The 22,872-nt window shown below is 54.6% G+C and overlaps 1 protein-coding gene across 2 annotated transcripts in view; it reads right to left on the reverse strand.

Moving 5' to 3' along the window:
* Nucleotides 1-22,872, reverse strand: part of ADAMTS14 (ADAM metallopeptidase with thrombospondin type 1 motif 14) — a gene marked incomplete at its 5' end in the record, with an annotated part of 76,202 nt that overhangs the window by 24,514 nt on the left and 28,816 nt on the right. The window contains 4 exons of one of the 2 annotated variants that reach the window (XM_081105070.1): nucleotides 1,393-1,498; nucleotides 3,773-3,920; nucleotides 4,656-4,739; nucleotides 22,660-22,850. In XM_081105070.1, coding sequence (XP_080961196.1) covers nucleotides 1,393-1,498; nucleotides 3,773-3,920; nucleotides 4,656-4,739; nucleotides 22,660-22,850 — 529 coding nt within the window. Of the gene's footprint in view, nucleotides 1-1,392; nucleotides 1,499-3,763; nucleotides 3,921-4,655; nucleotides 4,740-22,659; nucleotides 22,851-22,872 lie in introns of both variants that reach the window. The other variant, XM_081105069.1, reaches the window with a different exon arrangement.

Genomic DNA, 22,872 nt, shown 5'->3' on the forward strand with positions numbered 1-22,872 from the left:
TCCAAGTCTGCTCTCTATACTTAATATTTAATGCCAAAGCCCTAAGGTTCTAAATTCTTAAATACTTGCAAGTGGCTGCGTGTGGCCTTGACCACTAGGCAGACACATGGTCCTCTAAGCTTGTCCTCTCCACATGGAGAGGCCTCTGCTCAGTGAAGAGTGAACATCGCTTACCCCCTCTCCCCGCCACCTCCCCCCCCAAAAGGAAGACAGACTCCTGGCTCCAGAATGTGTGGAACCATCAGCTTCCAGTGCAGGAAGGGACCTCCGAGGTGGCACTGGTGTCAGCCTCCATGTTGCAGGTGAGGAAACCAAGGCCCAGAGAGTAGGTACCACCTGCCCGGGGGGCAGAGCTGGCATGGACTCTGCATGGGCTTCCCGTGCTGACAGGTGGATGCAGAGGAGCACAGACTGTGGACGGCACACCCAGCCCCGAGGGCAGGCCCACCCCTCTCCTTCCCCGTCCCTCGGACTGCAGGGATCAGCCTCCCTCTGTGTGGGGGCTGCTGAGTGTGACCCTGTGGGCAGACACGGCGGGGAGGCGTGATGGTGACATGCACGTGCCATGTCACCACCCGGCACATCAGATAGAGCTGACTGGCTCTCTCCCAGCATGCAGCTTCTCGAGTGCTTCTCTGTCCTGTTCTCCACGGAGGCCCCACTCCTAGCACTGGGCCTGGCACATGGCAGCTACTCAAGAAATACAGGGTGAATGGATGAAGCAGTATGCGCTCTACAAAACCCAGGCTCAAAGATCAAGCAAGCCCGCCATAGCTGCTTGGAACTGGTCTCAAAGGGCCTCAAGGTGTGGATGGAATGGGGTTGGGGGGACAGATTGAGACCACCTAGACCAGTGATGGCGAACCTTTTGAGCTCAGCGTGTCAGCATTTTGAAAAACCCCAAATTAACTCTGGTGCCCTGTCACATATAGAAATTTTTTGATATTTGCAACCATAGTAAAACAAAGACTTATATTTTTGACATTTATTTTATATATTTAAATGCCATTTAACAAAGAAAAATCAACCAAAAAAATGAGTTCGCGTGTCACCTCTGACACGCGTATCATAGGTTCGCCATCACTGGCCTAGACGCTGACCACAGCCTATCGATGGGACACTGCCATTGACCTTCTCAAAGACAGGGCCACATCTGGTCCCCCATTCCCTGGGATTTGGGGACTGGACCCAAGGCAGGCCCAGGATTGCTGTCTGGGCCCCTGAGCTCTGCCCCCACCTCCCACCTCCGCCTCAGGGCAGAGCCTCACTGAGGGAAGCTTCTCTGGCATCTCCCGAAACACTGGCACTGGAGCCCGACCTGGGGCAAAGCCTCCCACACCCACAGACCACCTCAGAGCTCGCCGTGCTGCCCACCCTCTAGGTGCCACTTACACATGACCAGTCTCGTGGGCCACCACGAAGGCGGAAGAGAAGCCGTCCTCATGGTTAAGGGCACAGCTTCTCAGGGGGTGGCACATGCCAGTGACAGGTGCGTACCCTGTGGGGAAGGCGAGAGGGCAGAGAGAAGTGATGCACAGTGAGGTAAGACACGCCGAGCGGGGCCCAGCAGTCCCACTGGGCCATCCTGCCCTGGCCACTGCGGGCGGGTCCCTGGAGTAAGAAGCATCCTTGTGAAGTCCCACCTGCAGCAGAGCAACCTGGACCCAGCTGCCCCACATCCAAGGCTTACGGCTTCTCTCTTAGCCTGCGCCCTCCCCGTACCTGTCAGCCATCCTCTAACCAGGCAGTGGGGTTCCCAGACAGGCCCAAACCTGCTCATGCCCGACTTCCACGTCCCTCCAGCCAGCCAGCCAGTCGGTCATTTAACAAATAAGCCTTCTTTTCATGTGGGGCTAGGGGTGCACTGTGTTAGATTCTACGGGGAAAACAGAGGAATCGGATCCAAACCCCCCACCCTCTCTGCCACACACCCACACATTAAGGAGCAGGTGGCTTAGCAGGCAGACTTGGGGGGAGAGGTCAGCTTAGGTGTGGCCTGCAGGGCCAGAGTTCGAGGAGCAGCGGGGGGCAAGCAGGGGGATCTGAGGAAGGGGATGGATTCCACAGAAAGGCCTGAGGGACCAGGGATGCCTCCGGTGGCATAGGGCTGGGCCTGGAGGAAGGTGAGACAGCTCTCCATGGGTCAGGGAGAGAGCACGTGGTGGGGAGGACACAGGTGAAGGAGCAGGCACGCCTGTGCAGGCCTCGGGGGGCCATGGGCATTGCACTGGGGCTGGGATGTCCCAGCAACTAAACAGCAATTGTGGGCAAAGCCTGAGAGGTAAGGGGCCTGCTTCCCAGCATCCCCTGGGGCTCAGTAGGGGCTGCGACACAGACTTAGCTGGGGAAGGCCTCCGAGGAGGAGGTGACAGAAGAGAGTGCTCCCTGCCTGGGCCTGCAGCTACCAGACAGTAGGCCCTGTCTGTAGAGCTCTGAGGTGCTCTGTTATCTGAGATGGTGTGGGGGCCAGTGATAGATAATGAGAATGGTGGTGGGAAGGAGGTGCCTGTGGCCTCTATTGTCCTGAAGGTCTGAGATACACTTGGGGTGCCGGGACACATGTGTATAGGCCAGTGATGGCGAACCTATGACACGTGTGTCAGAGGTGACACGCGAACTCATTTTTTTGGTTGATTTTTCTTTGTTAAATGGCATTTAAATATATAAAATAAATATCAAAAATATAAGTCTTTGTTTTACTATGGTTGCAAAGATCAAAAAATTTCTATATGTGACACGGCACCAGAGTTAAGTTAGGGTTTTTCAAAATGCTGACACGCCGAGCTCAAAAGGTTCGCCATCACTGCCCTAGGCGTATGTGTGTGTCTGTGTACATGTGTCTATATGTGTAGTGTGTGTCTATGTGTCAATGTGTCTATACATGTGTTTGTGTGTATGCATAAGTTTCTGTCTGTGTATACATGTATCTGTGCACGTGTATCTGTGTTATTTGCGTGTAGGCCTGTACATGTGTGTCTGTGTGTTTATACGTGTGTGCATGTGTATCTGTATGTGTGTGAAAGCCCACATTTGGGGTTTCAGGGATTCAGACAAGGAGCCCTTTGGGCAGAGGCATGGCTGGCTGACTCACTTCTAGCATCAAACTAGGAAAAACTAGGAAGCCCTCAACTCGGAGCCCAGACATCCAGGCTGAGTCTCAGATCTGCCTCCTCTGTAAAGTAAGGACACAGGCAGCCTCTTCACAACCTGGTGCCTCAGGTTCCCCACATGGGAACTGGGGTAGTCAAAGCTCCATGTGTTTGCAGAGCGCTTATGGTCACACTCCGTACAGACATTTCATGTGCCCTCAGCCCTCTCAGCAGCCCTGGAACGGAGGAAGGCAAACACTATTATTTTTCCCACTCGGCCGCGGGGAGGACTCAGGGAGATGAAGTGAGCTTGGATCGCTGGGTAGAGAGGCGTGCAGCTGCGGGCAGAGCATGCACTTCCTTTCCAAGTTCCACACGAGCCCCACTAGGTGCCCACGACCTGGACGAAGACAGATGAATGCAGTGTGGGCAGACGATGGCAAGCACAGAACCACCTGCAGGCTCAACCAGGACAGCAGGGGCCAGGGTGGGGGCCCCTTCACTTCCTCTGATCCTCAAGAAATCACTGCCAAGCTTGCTCACCTGTCTATCCAGGTCCTGTCTCTAAAGACCCACGGACCTCTTCGCTGACGGGGAACCTGGCCCCTGACCTCCGAGGGCGGCCCCGGCCTCTGGCCTGCACTGCACACACCTGGCCCAGGCGAGCACAGTACCTTGCATACCTGAGGGCCCGAAGTCCTGCCGGGTGAGGAAGATGACGTGGTCGTGGTGCTCTGCGTGGCCGGGGTCCTGGCGCTGCTGGGAGTGGGCCCAGCGACACACCTGCTCCAGGCTGCGGGAGGGGTTCCCACGCTCAATCAGGCTCAGGGACTGCGGGCCGGAGAGTACCAACAGCAGAGCGGTGGGTCGGAGCCCCCGGACCGCGGTGAGTACCCGACACTCCCCTCCCCTGGCAGAGGGGAGCCCTGAAGCCCACGGGACTGCAGTGCCTGTCCCAAGGTCACTAGCTGCCCCAAGGTCACTGACTCTGGCTGCTGCTGGCATTCCCTCCTACTTTAGGGAACATGCATGTACCAAGCCCTGCACGGGGACACCTGTCTGCTAAGAACTGGTCACACATGACCTCTAATCCCTCAGCCAACCCGCAGGCAGGTGGGTCTGGGAGTTTCCTCTAATATATTCGCTGTTATTTAATCTTCACAGAAGCCCCTGGAGGAAAATGTGTTGCTACCCCCATTTAGGGGAGAATAAGCAACTGGTCTGTGATGGCAGAGCCCAGGGCCCGCGGCCCAACCATAGCAGGACCTGCTTGGTCACTGCCCCTCTCCCAGCCCCATCTTCCCCATCAATCCCTCAAGGGGAGGGACCTTCATCTGTGAGGATAAAGGACTGTCCGTGTAACATATTGGAGGGAACCTGGAGTCCCTGCTCACCATCCCCAATGCCTCTGCCACTGAAGCCTCAATTTTAATGGTCTCGGGGTTCTGACTCAGGAGACAAAATGTTCCCTAGATACTGCCCCACTCCTGACACCGTAGCTGGGATGATGCAATGGCCCCACACCCCGTCTCTCTCCAAAGCCTGCCTGCTGACAAGGGGGCTTACTTGTCGGTAGCCAACCATGATCAAGCGGACGAGGGCAATGTTGATGTGTGTCCCCAGGGACTCGTCATGGTAAATTTCATTCACCTGCAAGGAGAGAAGAGTGTGCAGTCTTAGGGGACACAGAGGGTCATGAAGGGCCTACTATGAAACAGGCACTGGGCCAGGTACCTGACACACCTTATCCCATTTCACCCTCACCACGGCCTCTGGAGCAGGCGTTCTTATCCCTACTTTACAGATGAAGAAACTGAGGCAGAGAGAGGCAAAATGACCTGCCCAAGGCCATGCAGCGAAGGAGCTGCAGAGCTGGGATTCAAATTCTAATTCCAACTAGGAGCTCTCTCCTCAGAGCCAAAGTGTGAGGGGCCTGGTCCCAGCCACCCTGGTGAAGGCTCTCATCTTTCCGCATCTCTGAAGAGCCCTTCTGGAATGTCATCTGGGTCAGGTCGCTCATTCTCACATCCTGTGCACCTTTCCAAGTGGCACGAGAAGCATTCGTCTGCCCTGTGGTGCCTCCAGGCCAAACCCAGGGGGAAGCACAGTAGGACTCTGGACCAGCAGCAGCAGCATCACATGGGAGTTCATTAGAAATGCAGAGTCTCAGGCCCACTCCCAAGTCAAAGTCTGCATTTGAACACGCTCCCCCGTGCTCCTCAGGGATGGTCAAGTTTGAGGAGCACTGCATTGGATAGCTCCCTCGTCCCTTAGCCCAGGGACCTACGGGGCAATGCCTGCACAGCTGATCAAAAATCGCAGTCCTCTCCACTCCCCTGTTCTCACCACTTCTGTGTCTCCAAGCCCTTCAGCCCATGAGCAAAGTAACCGGCCTACAACCCACAGAGGAACTGCTGTCCACCAAACGGAGAGGCGCATCCAGGCCAACCTTACATGTGAGAGTCCCTCGGGGAGGGGAGAGCCAGGAGGGGGGCTGGAGGGCTGCTCCTGTGCTGACACCCCCTCCTGGGACAGCCAAGGACAGAGCCAGGCGGTGGGTGCAGGCTGCAGCAGCAGAAGCGGCAGGCATCACAGAGCCCCGCCCACTCTCTCAGTGCCCAGAACTGGCAGCTGCCCCAACTCAGGAGCATGCAGACTTAAGAGCTGTGAGCATGAGGCTTCCACCAGGGTCTGCCTGGCATCCGTGTCTGGACCCAACTGAGATTAAAGACTGCTACCCGCTGTGGGACAGCAGATCCCCCCAAATCCCTGCCATGGGGAATGATGGGAAGTCCAATGGGTGGCGGTGCTTCCTTCCACCTTCCTCTCCTCCCCACCATCGTGGAAGCAGAGTGTTCAAATGCATAAAGAGATGATGTCCTCTCAACCCATATGCTCCTGACTCATCCTAGAACTGAGGGGTAGAAAATGTGAGATCCAATCGGCCACACACACACTTTCTCCCTAACAGAATTCCAACCTAATGATTCTTCGCTGATCTGCAGAAATGATCATTGATCTGCGACAGAATGACTTTTAAACAACTTCAACATCCCAGCCCCTCCAACACTGGGACATGGTCTTCCTTCTACAAGGGGGTGGGGTCAGTGTCTCAGACCTGCCTGACATGCAGTGGTTCTCAACCTTCCTAATGCCGCGACCCTTTAATACAGTTCCTCATGTTGTGGTGACCCCCAACCATAAAATTATTTTCGTTGCTACTTCATAACTGTAATTTTGCTACTGTTATGAATGGTAATGTAAATATCTGATATGCAGGATGTATTTTCAGGGGTCGCGACCCACAGGTTGAGAACCGCTGCTAGAGGCATGAAGACCAAGGTAGGGTCATGGGCAACACACACTCTGTACAGCCACATCTGTGCCCCACACAGACACATGTAAAGCCACCATCACCCAGGGGAGGGGGGAGAGTGGTCACTGGGATACATTGGGGGAGGGGTACATCTGCAGGGCCTCTGGCATTTGGAAGTACCCAACACCATTTCCTTCCCGCCTTCATCTCTCTCCAAAATGGACCAGATTGGGCAAACTGCTGCCAGAATGTTGCCGTGTTACTCTCTTCTGTCCCCACACTCAGCAGGCCAAATGCTCCATCCGGGGACAGATGGTGGCCAGTCTCCTGGGGACTTCTCTCCAAGCTCACATCAGCCGAAGAGAAAATCTTCTAAGCAGCAAGAGAGAAGGCAGGTCACTCACCAAGGAATGGCCGTTGGGTGAGGACAGGTTTGCAACAGTAACAGGGAGGCACTGAAGTGGCACCATCAAAACACCAAGACAAAGAAACCGCCAACCTAGAATCCTGGGCCCAGCAAACTATTTTTTAAGAACCATGAGGAAATTAAGACATTATCAAACTTAAAAAAAACACACGAAACACTGGATTGGTAACACAGACCCCACTAAAGGATCTGCAGGCGAGGAAGATGGAAAACAAACCCAGAAAAAGTGGCCTAGGGTACAAGAACGGATGAATAGTTTTGAGGCTGTGATAGGAGCAGGGTTCAGCAATGAGACAGTCTGGTCTTTTCCCGCACTAAGTAAAGATAATAAAAATAAAGTAGCTCTGTTTTCCTCCCTTAGTCCCCCACTAGAATAGAGGTGGGGTTGGCCCTGCCATGCCAAGTCTCCTGGCCCGGCCCGCCTCTGGGGTCCTGGCAGGCTCATCTGCACTCACCCCTGTCCGCTGTGAGTAGGGACCTCAGGGCTTAGATCCAGCTGGACCTACCCTGAGGCCTTCAACAGGCCAAGGAGGAGGTGGGTCAGGGCTACCATGTCCAACCGGAACTACGGAAGCTGCCTGGCACACGGGTTCTACCTACAGTGCCAAGTGGGTGCTGGAGCCACAGTCAATAAATGCAGCTACCTGAGAGGCCCAGCCCCAGCCCCTGGAACACACACAGGCAGCTCCCTGACAGGCTCCAGCCTGGCTGTGCACCCAAGGCCTGGCTCTGCCAGCCTCCCAAAGGCCAGAGGGGAGGCCAGAGAGGCAGCTCAGGGGGAACAGGAATTGCTTCGCATGGCAGTGGGCACAAGCGTGACGGCTCCAAGACACACCCACCGGGCAGAAAAGAACAGTGTGTCTGGTCTCCTTGCTGCCATGACACAGCCAAGTTCAAGGTGGTCTGCCAAGGCCCCCAGGTTAGGGTTCGGCATCATATTGGCCTGGGATGCCCACTGGGTGTGCACCAGAAAAACAAGCAAAAGTCAGGACTCTCTCCGTCCAAGCGGAGACACAACTAATGAAGGAAGTGGTGGCTAGAGAGTGCTGGGGCTGAAGGGATAAGCGACGTATTATTTACTGAACACGTTCTATGTGCCAGGCTTTGCTGTGCTGAGGGCTTTGCATACAATCTCCCGACACCCTTATGGAGACAGGAATGATTCCCTTCTCATAGGCAAACTAGCTGGGACTCAGAGAAGTTAAACAACTTGCCCAAGGCTGTAAGTTGGAAGTGGGAGGATCAGGATTAGAACGCAGATCTCTGTGACTCAGACACTACACGCAGCTGCTCTCCAGAACCAGCTCCTGCGGCCGGCTCGCTGGGGTGGGCTTTCTCTGATCTGGGAGAGAAGATGAGGGGATTTACAACTCAGAGGAGGAAGGCAGGCCTTCAGGCACCCTGGTCACCTGAGCCCATAAGCCTGGCTCAGCTGACCATGGCATCAGTGGGCAACAGAGAGAAGCTGAGCTCCTGGGGGCCTGGGGTTTGCCAGGCAGCCCCGATGGTAGACACTCTGTCTCCATCAGCACACTTGTGCCCTTCAGTCCGAATTTCCTCATCCTTACTTCAGAAAAGGCCGCCCCCCTTGTTAGGGCGGGACTATGAAAGAGGCTTTGTCTTCAAGTAATTTACAGTCTTACTGAGAAGATATGAGATGCAGAGTGAGATCTGAAGAGAAAGTTCAATGGAGGTAAGCTTAGAGCAGGCCAAAGGAGCCCGGGTTGGCGAGCCTTAGGCAGGGCAGGCTATGGAGGGGCAGGAGTGGGGGGAGGGGAGATGGGGGGGTGAGGTTCTAAGTCAGGGATGGGAAGGAGAGAACTGCCCAGGGGCCAGGAAGCAGCGGGCAAGGAGGCAGCTCAGCAGGAGACGGGTCAGAAAGAGAGGCTGGCCCTCCTGACGTCTCAACCACATTCTCTTCACCTTCTAGAACCTACTTACCAATGTTCTCTCCTGCATGCACCCAACTTCTGAATCACACGAAGGCTTTGCTGGGACCAGATGCCAGGGTGGAGGTAGGTTTCCACACCCAGTAACCAGGCAATGCCATCAGCCAGGGAGTCGCTACAAGAACCCCTTCCCTGTCCTCCTGTAACCCTCAGGACCAGGACCTTGTGGCCAAGCCCGGGGAGCAGGGAGAAGGGAAGGAGGGACTATTGGAGTGGGAGCTCTAAATCCGTTTTCCTGCCCAAAGGGAGGGTCAGACCCTGGGTGCCTGCGGCTGGAAGGGGGAGCCAGGCCCAGGCAGCTCACGGGAGGGCAGCTGGCAGCCTTCCCTCTGGACCCAGCCAAGATGGGCTTCTCCCTGGTGGGGCAGGGACAGGGGACCCAGCAGGGAACGGTCCCAGCCAACCCCACGTTTCCTCACTCCCAGGGAACGTTGTTCCCGAGGAGGCAGGGAGCAGAAGGTGCACCTATTTCGTGGCAGGCGGTTCCGGAAGGTCTCAAACAAGGAGGGGCAGGCCTGAGAAAGCAAGACCTGGGGTCCAAGACCACCCTGTGCTCCAACGGGGAAGAGCGCGAGCCGTCATCTCAGGGCGGGCTCAGCCCACAGCTGCCTGCGGCACCCACTGAACCCTCCCGGCAGCCTGCCCGGAAGGAAGTACTATCCCTTCTTTCCTTTTTAATGAACAAACTTTTAAGTTCAGAGTAGTTTTAAATTCACTGAAAAGTGCAAGGATAACACACAGGATTCCCACATGCGCTGGTGCCGTCACCCAGTTCCCCATTGTTACCGCCTGCCGCTACTCGGCTACACCGGTCACAACCTGCGAACCAGGTCTGAGCGTCACCACTAACTAAAGCTATTTTATTCCGGTGCCCCTCCCTTTCCCCTGATGTCCTTTTTTTCTCATTTTTTTTCTGGGATCCCCTTCAGGACACATTTAGTCATCCTCTCTCCTTTGCCTGCTCCAAGCTGTTTCTTCCCTCTGACATTTCTCAGACTTCCCTGGGTTCTGATGGCCTCACCGATACTGGCTACGTGCTGTGCAGACTGTCCGTCATGTGGGTAAGTCTGATGTTTTTCTCCCGGTCAGACAGGGGTCGTGGGTTCGGGGGAGGAGGAAGACAGGTGAAGCGCCATTCCCGTCTCATATGTCAGGGTGCGTGCTACGGACACGACTCATCACTGACGACACTGACCTTGCTCACCTGCTGAGAGCGTTAGCCAGTTCCTTCACGGGGCGGCCACGCGCTCCCGGCCCCTCCCCTGCTGTGCTCTTTGGAGGGAAGTCACTCTGCACGGCCCACACTCCAGGACTGAGGAGCGGAAACCATCTGGAGAGCAGTCTCGCCAGTTGTGGGGAATTCTCGGCTCAGGAGTTTTGCCTCTTCTCCCCCCTCTACCTATTCATTCTGTTGTTTACGTATCCGTGTGGACTCGCGGGTATTTATTTTACGCTCTGGGTACAATTCAAAGCTCCCTTAATTTGTTGCTCAAATTGTCCCAGCTTTGGCCACTGGGAGCTCCTTCAGTTGGCTCCTGTGTCCCTTTAACTCACCCCCTCGTTTTTGGTTTGTTTATGTTGGTTGGTTTTTTGGGTTTTGAGCACGTCCTTACTTCCTGGCACTACAAGATGCTCAGCTTGGAGATCCCCAGTTCTACGGTCAGCCATTCCTCCAGGAGCTCCTCGGAGCACGGCCCATGATCTCTATCCTCATGGCGGGAAAAGCAGCCCAACGTTATGGAGGAGCTGCCTAGGGACACAACCACAGTCAGAGTGCCAGCCCAGCCTCTGCTGAGGTGCCTTCCCTGGGCACTCCCTGCCCTGGACAGAATGAGGCCAGCACTGCTTGAAGGCAGGGCAATGGCCCCAATGCCCTCCCCTGCCCCTTCTCAGTCCCGACCCTGGGACCAGCCTTCTATCTCCCGGCCCTGACCCTCTGAAAACAGGCCTACGTGGTGACTGCAGTCCAGGTGCCCCACTCCCAGGTACCTGAGAGTCAGCATCTCGTGAGTCTAAGTCGCCCTCCTTTCCTCATTTACGACTGCAGACCAAATGACAGCGATGGTGTGTTGTCACTCCCTGTGCAAGCAGGAACCTCCTGTTACTGCTGGTGGTTTTCCAGGTCAACTGAACCCCTCCACATTACAGGCAGTGAGTCATTTAGGGACTATCCGGGGAAGGAATGCGAGTCCTGGTTGTCTGAAGACATCCACTGCTATCTTCCAGGAAGATCACAAAGGCAGCCACATCAAAGCTTGCAGCATGAGTGTCTGTGGCTGGGACAAAACCCCAGAGAAGAGAGTGGAGCACTCAGCACATCTCCATGCTCTTCATGGCACAGGGGACAATACTGTGCAGAAACATACTCTGATGGCTCTAGGCTGAAAGTGACTCGGACGAGTAATATCCCGAATGTGAAGAAGTTACGGGAGTACCTTACTTCCTCATGTTGTCATATGTATGTACGCATAAGAGTAATCATTGATAAAAGTCCGTCAACATCAAGTAAAAAGAGCTCTTGTGGTAAGTACAAATAAATATGCAAGTGATAAGAAAATCGCATCAGCGTTCCATTGGTAACACATTTTCTGCAAGTATACAAACTAAATAAAGCATCTGCCCTGGCCGGTGTGGCTCAGTTGGTTGGACGTTGTCCTGTGCACCAAAAGGTTGCTGGTTCAATTCCCCATCAGGGCACATGCCTGGGTTGTGGGCTCCATCCCCAGTAGGGGGCATGCAGGGGGCAGCTGATGGGTGTCCCCCTTTCACACTGATGTTTCTCTTTCTTCCTCTCACTTCCTCTCTCTCTAAAAATCAATAAAAATATTAAAAATAAATGAAGCATCTGGCAATCAATGAGGTCTTAGGTTTTATGAAATGTGCTATGTATGTGTTCACACATATGTATGAACTCCTCTGTTTGCATGCCTAATTAGCTGTGGTACATGAAGGAGTACACATCTATGCACACACATCTGGGTTACACATATGGGTAACTAGATGTGTGCACATGCATGTGTATGTATATGAACACATGTACTACATATGTGCATGCATGTTCTGTGTGTGGATGCATATCAGCAATTCCTGCTGCCTTCAGCCTGGGGCTGACCCACGCAGTAGCCAGACCATGCCCTGGTTTCCCCTGGGTTGGGGCACTGAGACCTCACTAGGGTGCCACACTGGCAGGCCCTACCTCTGAGGCCCAGTGAGACCTTGGAGGCGGAGGCTGAGGCTGCTCTCTGGGTGGTGGAAGGAGGACACTGAATCCCCTGACTCCTTTCTCAGTTGCCACAGGCTCAGCTCTCCATCCTCTCCCCACAAGTTCATGATCATGGCCCCATATTTCAAAGGGCTGGCACTTCAAGCTGCCTCTAACTAGGACACCTCTTTAAGGCATGGCTCTCTCCCTGGAGCATGCACGTGGCCTGGATGGTTCTCCTGGGACGCAGCCACTCGGCCCACCTCACGCCCAGGCTGCTTGTGCAGGGTGGTTCCAGAGCGCACGGGAACAGACCACCCACCCAACAGAGTGCCTTCACGAGCCCACAATGCTCAGCACTCATCCCTACGACCCTTTTCCAAAGGGCAGTGTTGGGGTCCAACCCCAACAGGTCCAGGGGTCCCCAAAGGTGTGGACGGAGTCGGTGAAGAAGGAATGACACAGAGGCAGCGTTCAGGTGATCATCATAGCCGGGTTCTCTCGTCAGAGTCTCCAGCCAGGTTCTGTAGCCAGTTCTCCAGCCAAGTTATGTCTAGGATCTCCAGCCAGGTTCTGTAGCCATGTTCTCGCGCTAGGTTCTCCAGCCAGGTTTGGTCGCCAGGTTCTGTAACCGGGTTCTTCAGTCAGGTTCTGTCTAGGTTCTCCAACCAAGTTCTGTAGCCAGGTTCTGTCCAGGATCTTTTGCCATGTTCTCTCCAGCGAAGTTCTTCTGTCTCTAGGTTCTGTGTAGGTTCTGTGTCTAGGTTCTGTGTCCTGTTGTCTTGTTACATCTGTATTTATACCAGTGGATTCCAATCCTATCAATCTCTATTCCAAAGTTAGGGCGTTTCTTATCTCCATTCCAGGGAGTAAAGATTATGTAGCTTAAGCATGATTGTTCGTAGTTAAAGTGATTAATTACCCGCCTGGCACTTAGTTAAGGGGTTTTATTCCCTCCCTAACTTCAGGGGAAAATCCCTACCTGGGGAAACAACCTTTCTCAGAGAGGTGACCTTGGTTAAAACACATAGTGCCAAGAAGGTGAGCAAACATATTAAGAACAGTATGCCATATATGCCAGGTCCCTTGAAACAGCAAGGATGGACCGGCTCCCGGCAGGGCAGCAGCATGGATGCCCCAGGTCGGCCTGCCTGTGTGTACAGAGGCAGCATGGAGGCCTGGAAAGACCCAAGCTCTGCTGGGTAATCCCACCCCTTGCGCCCAGCTCCCCTCTTCTGGGTGTGGACGCACCAACCTTGCAAAGGCGAACAGAAGGTGAGCAAATGCCAGTCAGGGGCACCTGTCGGTCTGGAACTGCTGCCTCCCACTTCGGGAGCCGAGGCGTGGCCCCTCAGGCCACCCCGGGAACAGGACTTGGGGGTCTGACAGGATGTCCAGTGTGATGCTGGGTACAAAAGAGCTTTGTGAACCGTCAAGCAATCTTCACTCACTAGGGGAACTCATCATGATGTCTCTCCTGCCAGGACTCCAGCATGCGTCTTTCTGTGTCAGACCCTGTTCTCTGCCCGGTGGGCTTGTCAGGAAATGCAAATGCCTGTGTGTGGCCACTAAGCCAGCACCGTGGGGCAGGGTTCTCCGCCTGGCCATGGGGGACGCTTTGGCACTGGTGATTCTGCTTGGGAGTCGTGCCGTGCACTGTAGGACGTTCAGCAGCATCCCTGGCCTCCCCCTACCAAATGCCAGTAGCAGCCACCCCCTCCGCTGTGATAAGCAAAAAATATCTCTAAACACCCCCAAATACCTCCTGGGTCGCAAAACTGACCTCGGTTAAGAACCACTGCCTTAAAGGAAGTGAATTTTTGCTTTGCTTGGGGGTCGGGGTGGGGGGTCTCTGAGTGCATTAAAAGCAGTGGAGAGCTTTTTAGGGGAAAACAAAATAAGAGAGAGGAATAAAAGGAGGGGAGCAGGAGGCTGTGCCCTCAGTGAGCAGAGAGGATGAGCTGCTCTGGAGGCTCATGGGCCCCGAAAGGAAAAGGCCTGGCAAAGCGACATTCTCTGACAGCAGGAAAGCAGCCTCTGTGAGGAATAGTTAATACGTTTATGTGCTAACAGAAGGCCACCCTCCTAGGCTGAGGCCACCAAGGTCCTGGTCTGACAGCTATCTGCACCCAAACCTCCCAGGTCTGGAAGGGGCACCCCGCTTTTCCAGGCAGGGCTCCGAAAGAGGCCCTGCGGTGGGTCAGAGCCGGTAGGACCCTCGCAGAGGCACCAGCCAATGTCTCCCCCACAGCCAAGCCCAACCCCTTTGTAGTGTCAGCCTAGCTGGGTAGGGTGAGGAGCAGGGTGGGCAGGGAGCCCACCACCCAGACAGATGGGCTGCCAAGGGGGGTCAGGCTGCAGACCGGCTTCGTGAGGACCGATGAAAGGCCTCTTTGTCTCCTCTCACCCTCCCTCTGCTCCAGCTCCAGGCCCTAAGAGGATCCCCCTGTCCTCATGTCCAAGGGAGTCCGCGCCCCAGTGATTGTGCGTCACCCCCACGCAAGCAAAAGATTCCCGCCATGTGCCCCGCTGGCCGGCCCAGCCACAGGTGAAGGGTGTGAAGCTGCAGGATCCTGACTCTGCTGAGGGGCAGCGCTCCTCCCCGCTCCAGGCTGGGAGCCCAGGGACCTCCTTCTCCTGCTTCCCAGAGCTGCTCACCCCAAGTTCTGCCGCAGCAACAGTGCGGGGAAGCACAGACTTTGGAATCGGATGGATCTGGGTTCCAATCCTGGCTCCGCCACCTATCAGCTGGGCAGGTTCTGAGCAAGTCACTTGGCTTCTCAGGGACACAGGGGTCCAAGGAATGTGGCCCACATCAAGCTCACTGAGGACTCAGGGAGCCAGTCTGTGAAGCTGCCAGCCCTGTGCCTGGCATGCGGAAGGTACTGGAATGAGCCGGTGCTATTTGAGGCATTCCAGGAAGCTGGAGAGTCCCTGTTCCTGGGTCTTTACGTGGGCCCATCACACCTTCTGCTGGTGTCCGTCTCTCCTTCCCGCTCCAGGTGCCACCCTCAGGCTCTGTTTTCCACACATTCCCTCCACACAAGAGCCCACATGGCTGCCTGGTAGAATGTCCTGCTGTAGCCAAGTCCCTGAGATTTCCCTGCACACCCAGGACAACGTCCCATTCCTGCTTCCACAGCCCTGCCATGCCACCCCCCGCCACCACCTCACTCCTCCACCTGCTCTGCCCCACCCCAAACACCCCCTCCCCCCAAGGCTGGCTCAGCTCTCTCCCCGAGTCCGTGGGGAAAGCCACCTCTTCTAAACACCTTCAGCGCTATTTCCAATGATTCCCGGATTATTCCATGGGACTGAGGCTTGTTTTTGCAGCCAGACCAAAGCTCCTAGAACAGGAGTCTGCCCGTCATCCTGAGCACACACCAAGCGCTTACCAAATGCTAAGCACAGCTGCCCTTCCACTCCAAAGCTCTCCAAAGGTCCCCTAGCCCTGAGATTGAAAGAAGCCTTAAGGAAAGTGACCCAGTATACTTGGGTAAACTGAGGCACGGAGAAAGCCAAGTCCATCCAGGGCCCAGCAGCATGTGAGGGAGGGATGAGGAGGGAGTATTTGCCTAGCGTCTGGAGCTGCATGAATATTTATAGCACACGCCAGGTTCATGCAAAAGAAAAATGAGAAGCAGGCCAAGAGCTGCAGGGCCTCACTAATAGCGTCTGCCCCTCCCCCTGGGTTAGCACAATGGGACCATCCATCCTGGGAACCGGATCTCCTCTCTCTGATCCGCCCAGGCCAGCCCTAGCTTGGAAATCGGGATCAGAAATGGTCACAGGCAGGCACTCCCGGGGGAGAGCAAAGGGAAACCCTTGTACTGGCTTCATGAAACCCCTAAGAGAATTAGGCTTAAACATCCCAGCCAAATGAAAGCTCCCGAACAATGCCCAGGATGAGCTGCTGGCCCCTGGGAGGGAGAGGCTGCCGGCAGCCCATCCGCTCGTCTCCATGGGCCGGAACTCGGGCTGGCTGTCCCCTGAGCCTTTGGAAGTGAGAACACCGCCCGCCGGCTTTCCCCTGCAGCTTTCCCCACAGCAGCAGCCAGTCTGCCAGGCAGCAGCTCCCTAGCAAGGCCGCTTGGTGTCCAGGTCTCTCCCCCAGAGGAGCGGCCCTCCTGGGAGGCCCTATCTCCACCACAGCCCTCAGGCGTCCAAGGCCTGTCCTGCTCTCACGTTCAAGAAGCCAATCAGGAGCACAACCAGCTTCGAACACGCTCCGGAACCTCTGAGAAGGCACTGCGTCTCCTCCTCACCTACTTTCTGGCAGGCTGTGAGAGGAAGGAGGTGGAGCCAACACCACGGAAACAGCAGTCCCCGAGGCAGGCCCGCCTGGCACAGTCTTTGGTGAGCACGCAGTGGAGGAATGCCCTGGCCAAGAGTGGGAGTCATGGGTCACAGGTCAAGGGTCAGGAGTTAATCTGGCCAAGAGGGCTGGAACAGGTTACCGTAAATTTCCAGGGACATGAGGAGGGACACCAGGAACTGGAGGGCAGTTGGTCTCCACGTCAGGAGCCTCAGAGCTTGGCAGAACTTCCCTGCTCCCCACCACCATCCACATGGTGTCGTACAGCTCCAGCTGAGGCACTGAACCAGACCCCTCTGAATTAACCGCATTTCAGTCTGGGCAAGGCAGCGGAATACCCAGTTCCAAAGTACACTTTTCTCTACAGAAAGAAACGTCTCCTCGTATGATCCAGCACAATGTCTCTCCTGGTTTCCAAGGGAAGGCCCCGTATTCTTCTTGGGGAACAAGATCTTGTTGACTCTCCCCATCACCCTCCTAACGTCGCTGCCTCCAACCATACACCTCAGGGTGCACCTTTTGCCAAGGCCCCAGAGATCAGCCGCTCCAAGCTCCAGGTCACCTGAGCTGACCCCCTCAGAACCCTCTCTAGAGGGGCTCAGTCTAGACCGTCAGAGGGTCCGGCAGGGGCCTTGGCGAGGGCACACGGGGCCTAGAACGCACAGCACGTGGGTTTCCACCACAAGCAGAGACCAGAGGCTGGCACAGGGTCGTGGCCCCGCTAGGACACGCACACATGCAGCCCCTCATTTCCTGGGCTGCAGCTGAGGTCCCACCCGGCCTGCCTGGGGAATCAGGCAGAAGCACAGAGCTGGCGTACAGATTATCTTACACTGAGGTCATCTGAGATTCCACAGATGCAGAAAGATGCTTTCTCAGAAATTCCCGTATCTGACAAAGCACCAGCTTCTGGGAAACCAGCCCCCATAAATCCTTTTCCCCGGGGAACGCCATGGCCATGAGAAAGGAAGACCACATGTACCTGCGTAAACAAACATCGCCACAGCTTTATTTCCCGTTAGTTCTCCTAAGAAGCGTTTGCCTTCCTAAAGAAACCCACTTGTCCCTCCCATAGGAGCCTTTCCCCCATGGTTGTGTTATTTCCCGAATACCATCTCATGTGCTATAAATGTTCCCTGTTTGCTGTCCTGTGCCCGCCGATGTGAATGAGCTGTGTGTCTGCTTTACTTTTTATCCAATCGCAGAGGTTTCCCCGCGTTGCTCTCTCCTGCCTCCTTCGTCTACCACCAATGGCAGACCCCCTTTATGTCCCCTCCTTTGATTGTAATCTATAAATTCTCCAGAGCATTTTCTCAATCCATTGAAACTGTTGTTGTCAATTGGGCACAAAGAAGCTAATAAAAATTCTTACAGGTTTGGATGTTTCTCCTGTGGACTCTTTGCTGCCTGCTCTCCGGGATCAGATCCTGCTCCACGTGGCTCCACACCATCAGTAGGTTCCACCCAGGCCCCCAGCCAACCCTCCAGTCCTAGCAATTGGTCCGGGAGAGCGGGAAGGATCCCTTTGCCTTTGAGGCTAGCTTTTGGGAAAGGGAGGAGAGGGGGGTTCCCATTGTTGAGTTGCTTAGGACTGTCACAGCCAGAACCCAGGGTGTGTCTTGAATGAGACTGACACCCCTCCAGCTCCAGGAGCAGGATGGAGCCGTAGTCAGACGGGCAGCCAGATGCCCTGCCACCCATGAAAAGGCCTCTCTACCTGGGGTCCAGTCCAGGCCAGCACCCAGAGAATAAACAAGCATACTTCCATGAAAGCTATGTCTTGTCCACTGCACACCTTCAGCCCTGCCTGACTCTGATTCTAGGAAACTTCTTTACAACGGAGAGCTCTGTAGATGACTAATAGCAAAGCGCAATTCTCGTCTACAGACATGCAAATCCTGTCTTCCCTTCCACCGCCAAATGCCAATGTTGCCTCCATTTGCACCTTCATCTCAGCATTTCTGATCTACAGATGTTTCTGTCCTTTGGGTTCTCTTTTGAACAGGTCATAACATCCGCCTCTTCCCTCATTAATTAGTGAGTAGGGCAAAATCTTTAACACACACCTCTGTTTAGTTTATTTTAAATATATTTTTATTTGTTGCAGAGAGGGAGAGAGATAGAAACATCAATGATGAGAGAGAATCATTGATCAGCTGCCTCCTGCATGCCCCACACTGGGGATCGAGCCCGCAACCTGGGCATGTGCCCTGACCGGGAATTGAACTGTGACCTCTTGGTTCATAGGATGACGCTCAACCACTGAGCCACGCCGGCCAGACCATCCATCTTTATGTTATTTTTATTTTAGGGTCTTTAGGCCCAGCTTTGGACCCAGGCTCCCAGCACCAGAGGGCCTCCTTGCCCCCTCCCCTCTCCTGCTCCTCCTCCCTTTCCACCTGCTGGCTACTGGGGCCAACCTGGCTCTCCCACTAATGGGATTAATACTCAGCTGTGTGGTCAGCTGTGTGGCCTTAGGTTGGGCCAGTTATTTATAGAGCGTGAGTGGGTGGTCCAGTGCTCTGGTGAGGTGGATGTGTTCTTTGCATAGTCATCTTCTCTCTCTCCCTCTCTCTCAAATAGCCCACATGGTAGTCTTTGCTCTTTGAGTCCCAAACCACATGCTATGTAAGGAACAGAAGAATTAATATGCAAACTGTTGGCAGCCCCTTCCTTTCCTGGGGCTCCTGTAAGTGGAGTTGATTTGTACCCCTGCCTTTTCCCTAAAGCCAGCATTTCAGACAGAAACCTGCTGTCTTCCCTTTTTCCCATCTCAGGGGATGCTGGCCCCCGGCTTCTCTCATAGACACCATCAGCTTCCACATTTATTGATCACCTATCAGGTGTTGGGCACTGTGCTGTGCGCTGTTGGGGTTCAAATAAGTAGAAGTCCCCACCCTCCAGAGACTCAGACAAAGCACTGCTATACACACACACTAAGACAAGTAATATGGCTAGAAGAACAACAGAACACATTGCTTGCGTACTATGTGCCAGGCGTGTGCTAAATATACATATTTAACCTTCACACACAAACAAGAGCAGATACCAGCATCCAAATATGAAGGCTCTCAGGTGAAGTAGTGTAGCTGACACACTGGGGTGTGCAGCCAGCCCAGAACAATTTCTCCAGTGGCCATCCTGTAGTTTCCTTTGGGTAACTCTATCTCCTTCTCCAACATACAGTGAATGGTCCAAAGGGTGGTCATGTGATCCAAAGTTAGGCCAATCAGAGTCCTGCCCTCAGAATTTTTACCTGGGAACTAACTGTAGAGAAAACTTCTTTTGTCTCTGGCCTCAGAGCTATGGAGGTAGGAGTCGACCTGATGTTGTGACACCGAAATCCATGCTCTTGTCAGAATCTGTCCCATAGAGAAGCTAGTCAGAGACAACTAGGATGTCACAGAGAGAAGGAAACCTAAACACAGGCCATGCTCTGGACGGCATGTTCAGTGGTTAGAGCATCGGCCCTGGAACCAAAGGGCCGCAGGTTTGATTCCGGTTAAAGGCATGTACCTGGGTTGCAGGTTCTCTGCCCCGGTTGGGGTGAGTGCAGGAGGCAACCAATTTAAGTGACTCTCTCACAGCGATGTTTTTTTCTCTCTCTCTCTCCTCTCTGCCCTTTTCTCCCTCCCTTACACTCCCTAAAATCAATGGAAAAAATACTCTCCACCGAGGATTAACAAAAAACAAACAAATTAACAAACGACAACAAAAAAACAGTCCAGTTAAGCCTCTAGTCCAGTGGTTCTCAACCTTCTGGCCCTTTAAATACAGATCCTCATGTTGTGACCCAACCATAAAATTATTTTCATTGTTACTTCATAACTGTAATGTTGCTGTTATGATTCATGTAAATACCTGATATGCAGATGGTCTTAGGCGACCCCTGTGAAAGGGTCGTTCGACCGCCAAAGGGGTCGCGACCCACAGGTTGAGAACCGCTGCTCTAGTACCAATTACACTTACAACCAGCTCCATCCTCTCCCTCCCACAGTTTGGCCCATGAGCCAATCAATTACCCTGTTTTTCTTAATCTAGTTTGAGTTGGTTTTCCATCACTTGCTGCCTAAAGAGTCCTCAGCAAGGCAGGTCCCTGCACAGGTCACACAACTCACGAGGGGCTGGCTGCATGCCCTCCTAGCAGCCCCCTCACTTCTGTGTGGCCAGATTATGGGTCCCAGGCAGCACAGGCAACACTGTGACCCATTATCACCCTACGGATGCCTCCTGCCGGGATTGCACAGGGCCCCAGCATGCCGAGTGCGCCTGACCCCAACGTGTCACCCCTCTCCCCCAGCTGTGTAGGACCATGGTGTTGACACTTCTGCCCAACAGCTGTTGAGTGCCCAGAAATGTGTTACCGCTCCCTCGTGAAAGTCATGCCATTATTATCACAAACCACTTATTGAGAGCTCATGCTAGTCACGGTACTATGCTATGTGCTGTTTAATCCTCCCCAAACCCTGCACGTACGTCCTGTCAATGCTGCTTTAAAAGGGGGGAAAGGGACACCCCAGAGGGTTAGCAACCTGCCCCCAAGGTCCAAAGGCAGGAAGGGCCAAAGCCAGACAGTGTGACACCAAAGCCCATGCTGCTGGCCAATGCACTGATGTTCCTCTCTGCGCAGCACTGTGATCAGCTGCCTGTCCATCACAGCCTCCAAGAACTGTCCGTGTGAGCCTGGGTGCGAGGGGATTCTATCCTGCCCCGGCCCACGGGCATGAGCATGCAGCGAGCCAGCTTCCTCACAGGCCTCAGGGCAGAGGCCCTAACCCTAAGGCCACAGAGGCCCATACCGGGGCTGGGACCCTTGATTTTCAAAAGAGGCCCCGCTCGAATTCTTCGGGACCACCATGTACTAGTACAGTGATGGCGAACCTATGACACGCGTGTCAGAGGTGACACACGAACTCATTTTTTTGGTTGATTTTTCTTTGTTAAATGGCATTTAAATATGTAAAATAAATATTAAAAATATGAGTCTTTGTTTTACTATGGTTGCAAATATCAAAAAATTTCTATATGTGACACGGCACCAGAGTTAAGTTGGGGTTTTTCAAAATGCTGACACGCCGAGCTCAAAGGGTTCGCTGTACTAGTATATGCATCTTCCTTCTCAGCTCTTGTGTTCAGATGAATGTTTATGAAGAGCCGTTAAGCTGAGTCACCTGCAGACTCAGAGGCGAAGGCCCTGCCCTGTTGTTTCCTGTTGATGCGGCATTTGCCCACCCACTCCGCTGCTCACCTCCTCCTGCCTGGACCACACAGTGCCCGGCATGCTGAGCGGGCCCTGACCCCAAGGTGTCACCCCCTCTACCCAGCTTCATAGAGAGAACCTGGGGTCCCCCCTTCCCCAGCACCTGGCTGTGGCCGACACCGTTTCCACTTTCACCTACACCAGTCCTCACCCTCCCCAGAGCCTCGCCACAGGCACCCTCTGTCCGAATGCTCCAGGCGGCTCTCTCTTGCCAGAAGAGAAACAGTGTGGGGCCCGCCTGTGCCGCACGCACTCACCACCCTTCCCTTTCTGGTCTCTGTCATCTCTGCCCCTTTAGCTCAGAGGTGCCCACCTGAGCCCACAGGCCAAATGTGGTGTGCAGGTATGTTCTGTTTAGCATTCACAATGGTTTTTACATTTTAACATTTAAAAATTGGTAGTTTCACTTAGAAAACTGAATGTAAATGTTCCAAACAAGGTTTTCTTAAAAGCACCTAAAAACAACCGCACTTCTGACCTTCCTTGAAGCATGCCTTCCGTGGACCAGAGCCCCGCACGTCTGCATGAGCGCCACCAGCAGCAGCTAAGTCGCCACCACCCACCTGGGACAGGGCACGGCTTTCTGCTTCAGCAGTCTTCAATTTGCCTGTGACCCTCACTTCCCGGCCTGCCAGGCCTCTGGGAACACCCAAGGTCCACACTAGGGGCCTGGGACCACCCACCCCCAGCCGATTGACAGCGCCCGGCCAGGATCCCAGCCCCGCATTGCCCATTTTCTCCAGATGAGGTAGGTGTCTCAGGCAAGTCCTGGCCACACCTGAGCGAGGCTCCGAATGTGTCCGAGCCCAGAACCCCCTGTCCGGATGCTCAAGCTGGCCAGGGCCTCGCGTGGACGGCCTATGGACACCCAGCGCAGGCATTACAGCTGAGGCCAGGCTGCAGCCTGGGATGGATGCCAGACCAGCTCAGGTCTACTCACCATGGAACCCACTGACGAGCTGGACGAAGGAGCAAATAGAGATGCCCCAAGGCCACCCAGAGAACACCAGGCCAGAGAGGAACAGTGTGTTCAGACCAATTCTGGTGGTCCCACCCCACCCCCTGCCCGGCCCCCCAGTCCCCAGACGCGGGGACACTCACGATGTTCATGAGGGTGAGGACGTAGTTCTGCACGTGCTCCTTGCCGTGGAAGCGCACCACGGAGTCGTCCACGGCCAGCAGCACCTCGATGCTGTAGCTGCCCGGCTTGGCGTGCCGGCGCTTCCGCTCCGCTTCTCCCAGCTGGCCTCCCGCCAGGCCCAGCAGGTTGGGAAGGTCGCCCGGGCCAAAGGCTGGAGCCAGGATGGGAAGAGA

Source organism: Myotis nattereri (genome assembly GCF_964212035.1).
Source record: "Myotis nattereri genome assembly, chromosome: 13".
Taxonomy (NCBI): domain Eukaryota; kingdom Metazoa; phylum Chordata; class Mammalia; order Chiroptera; family Vespertilionidae; genus Myotis; species Myotis nattereri.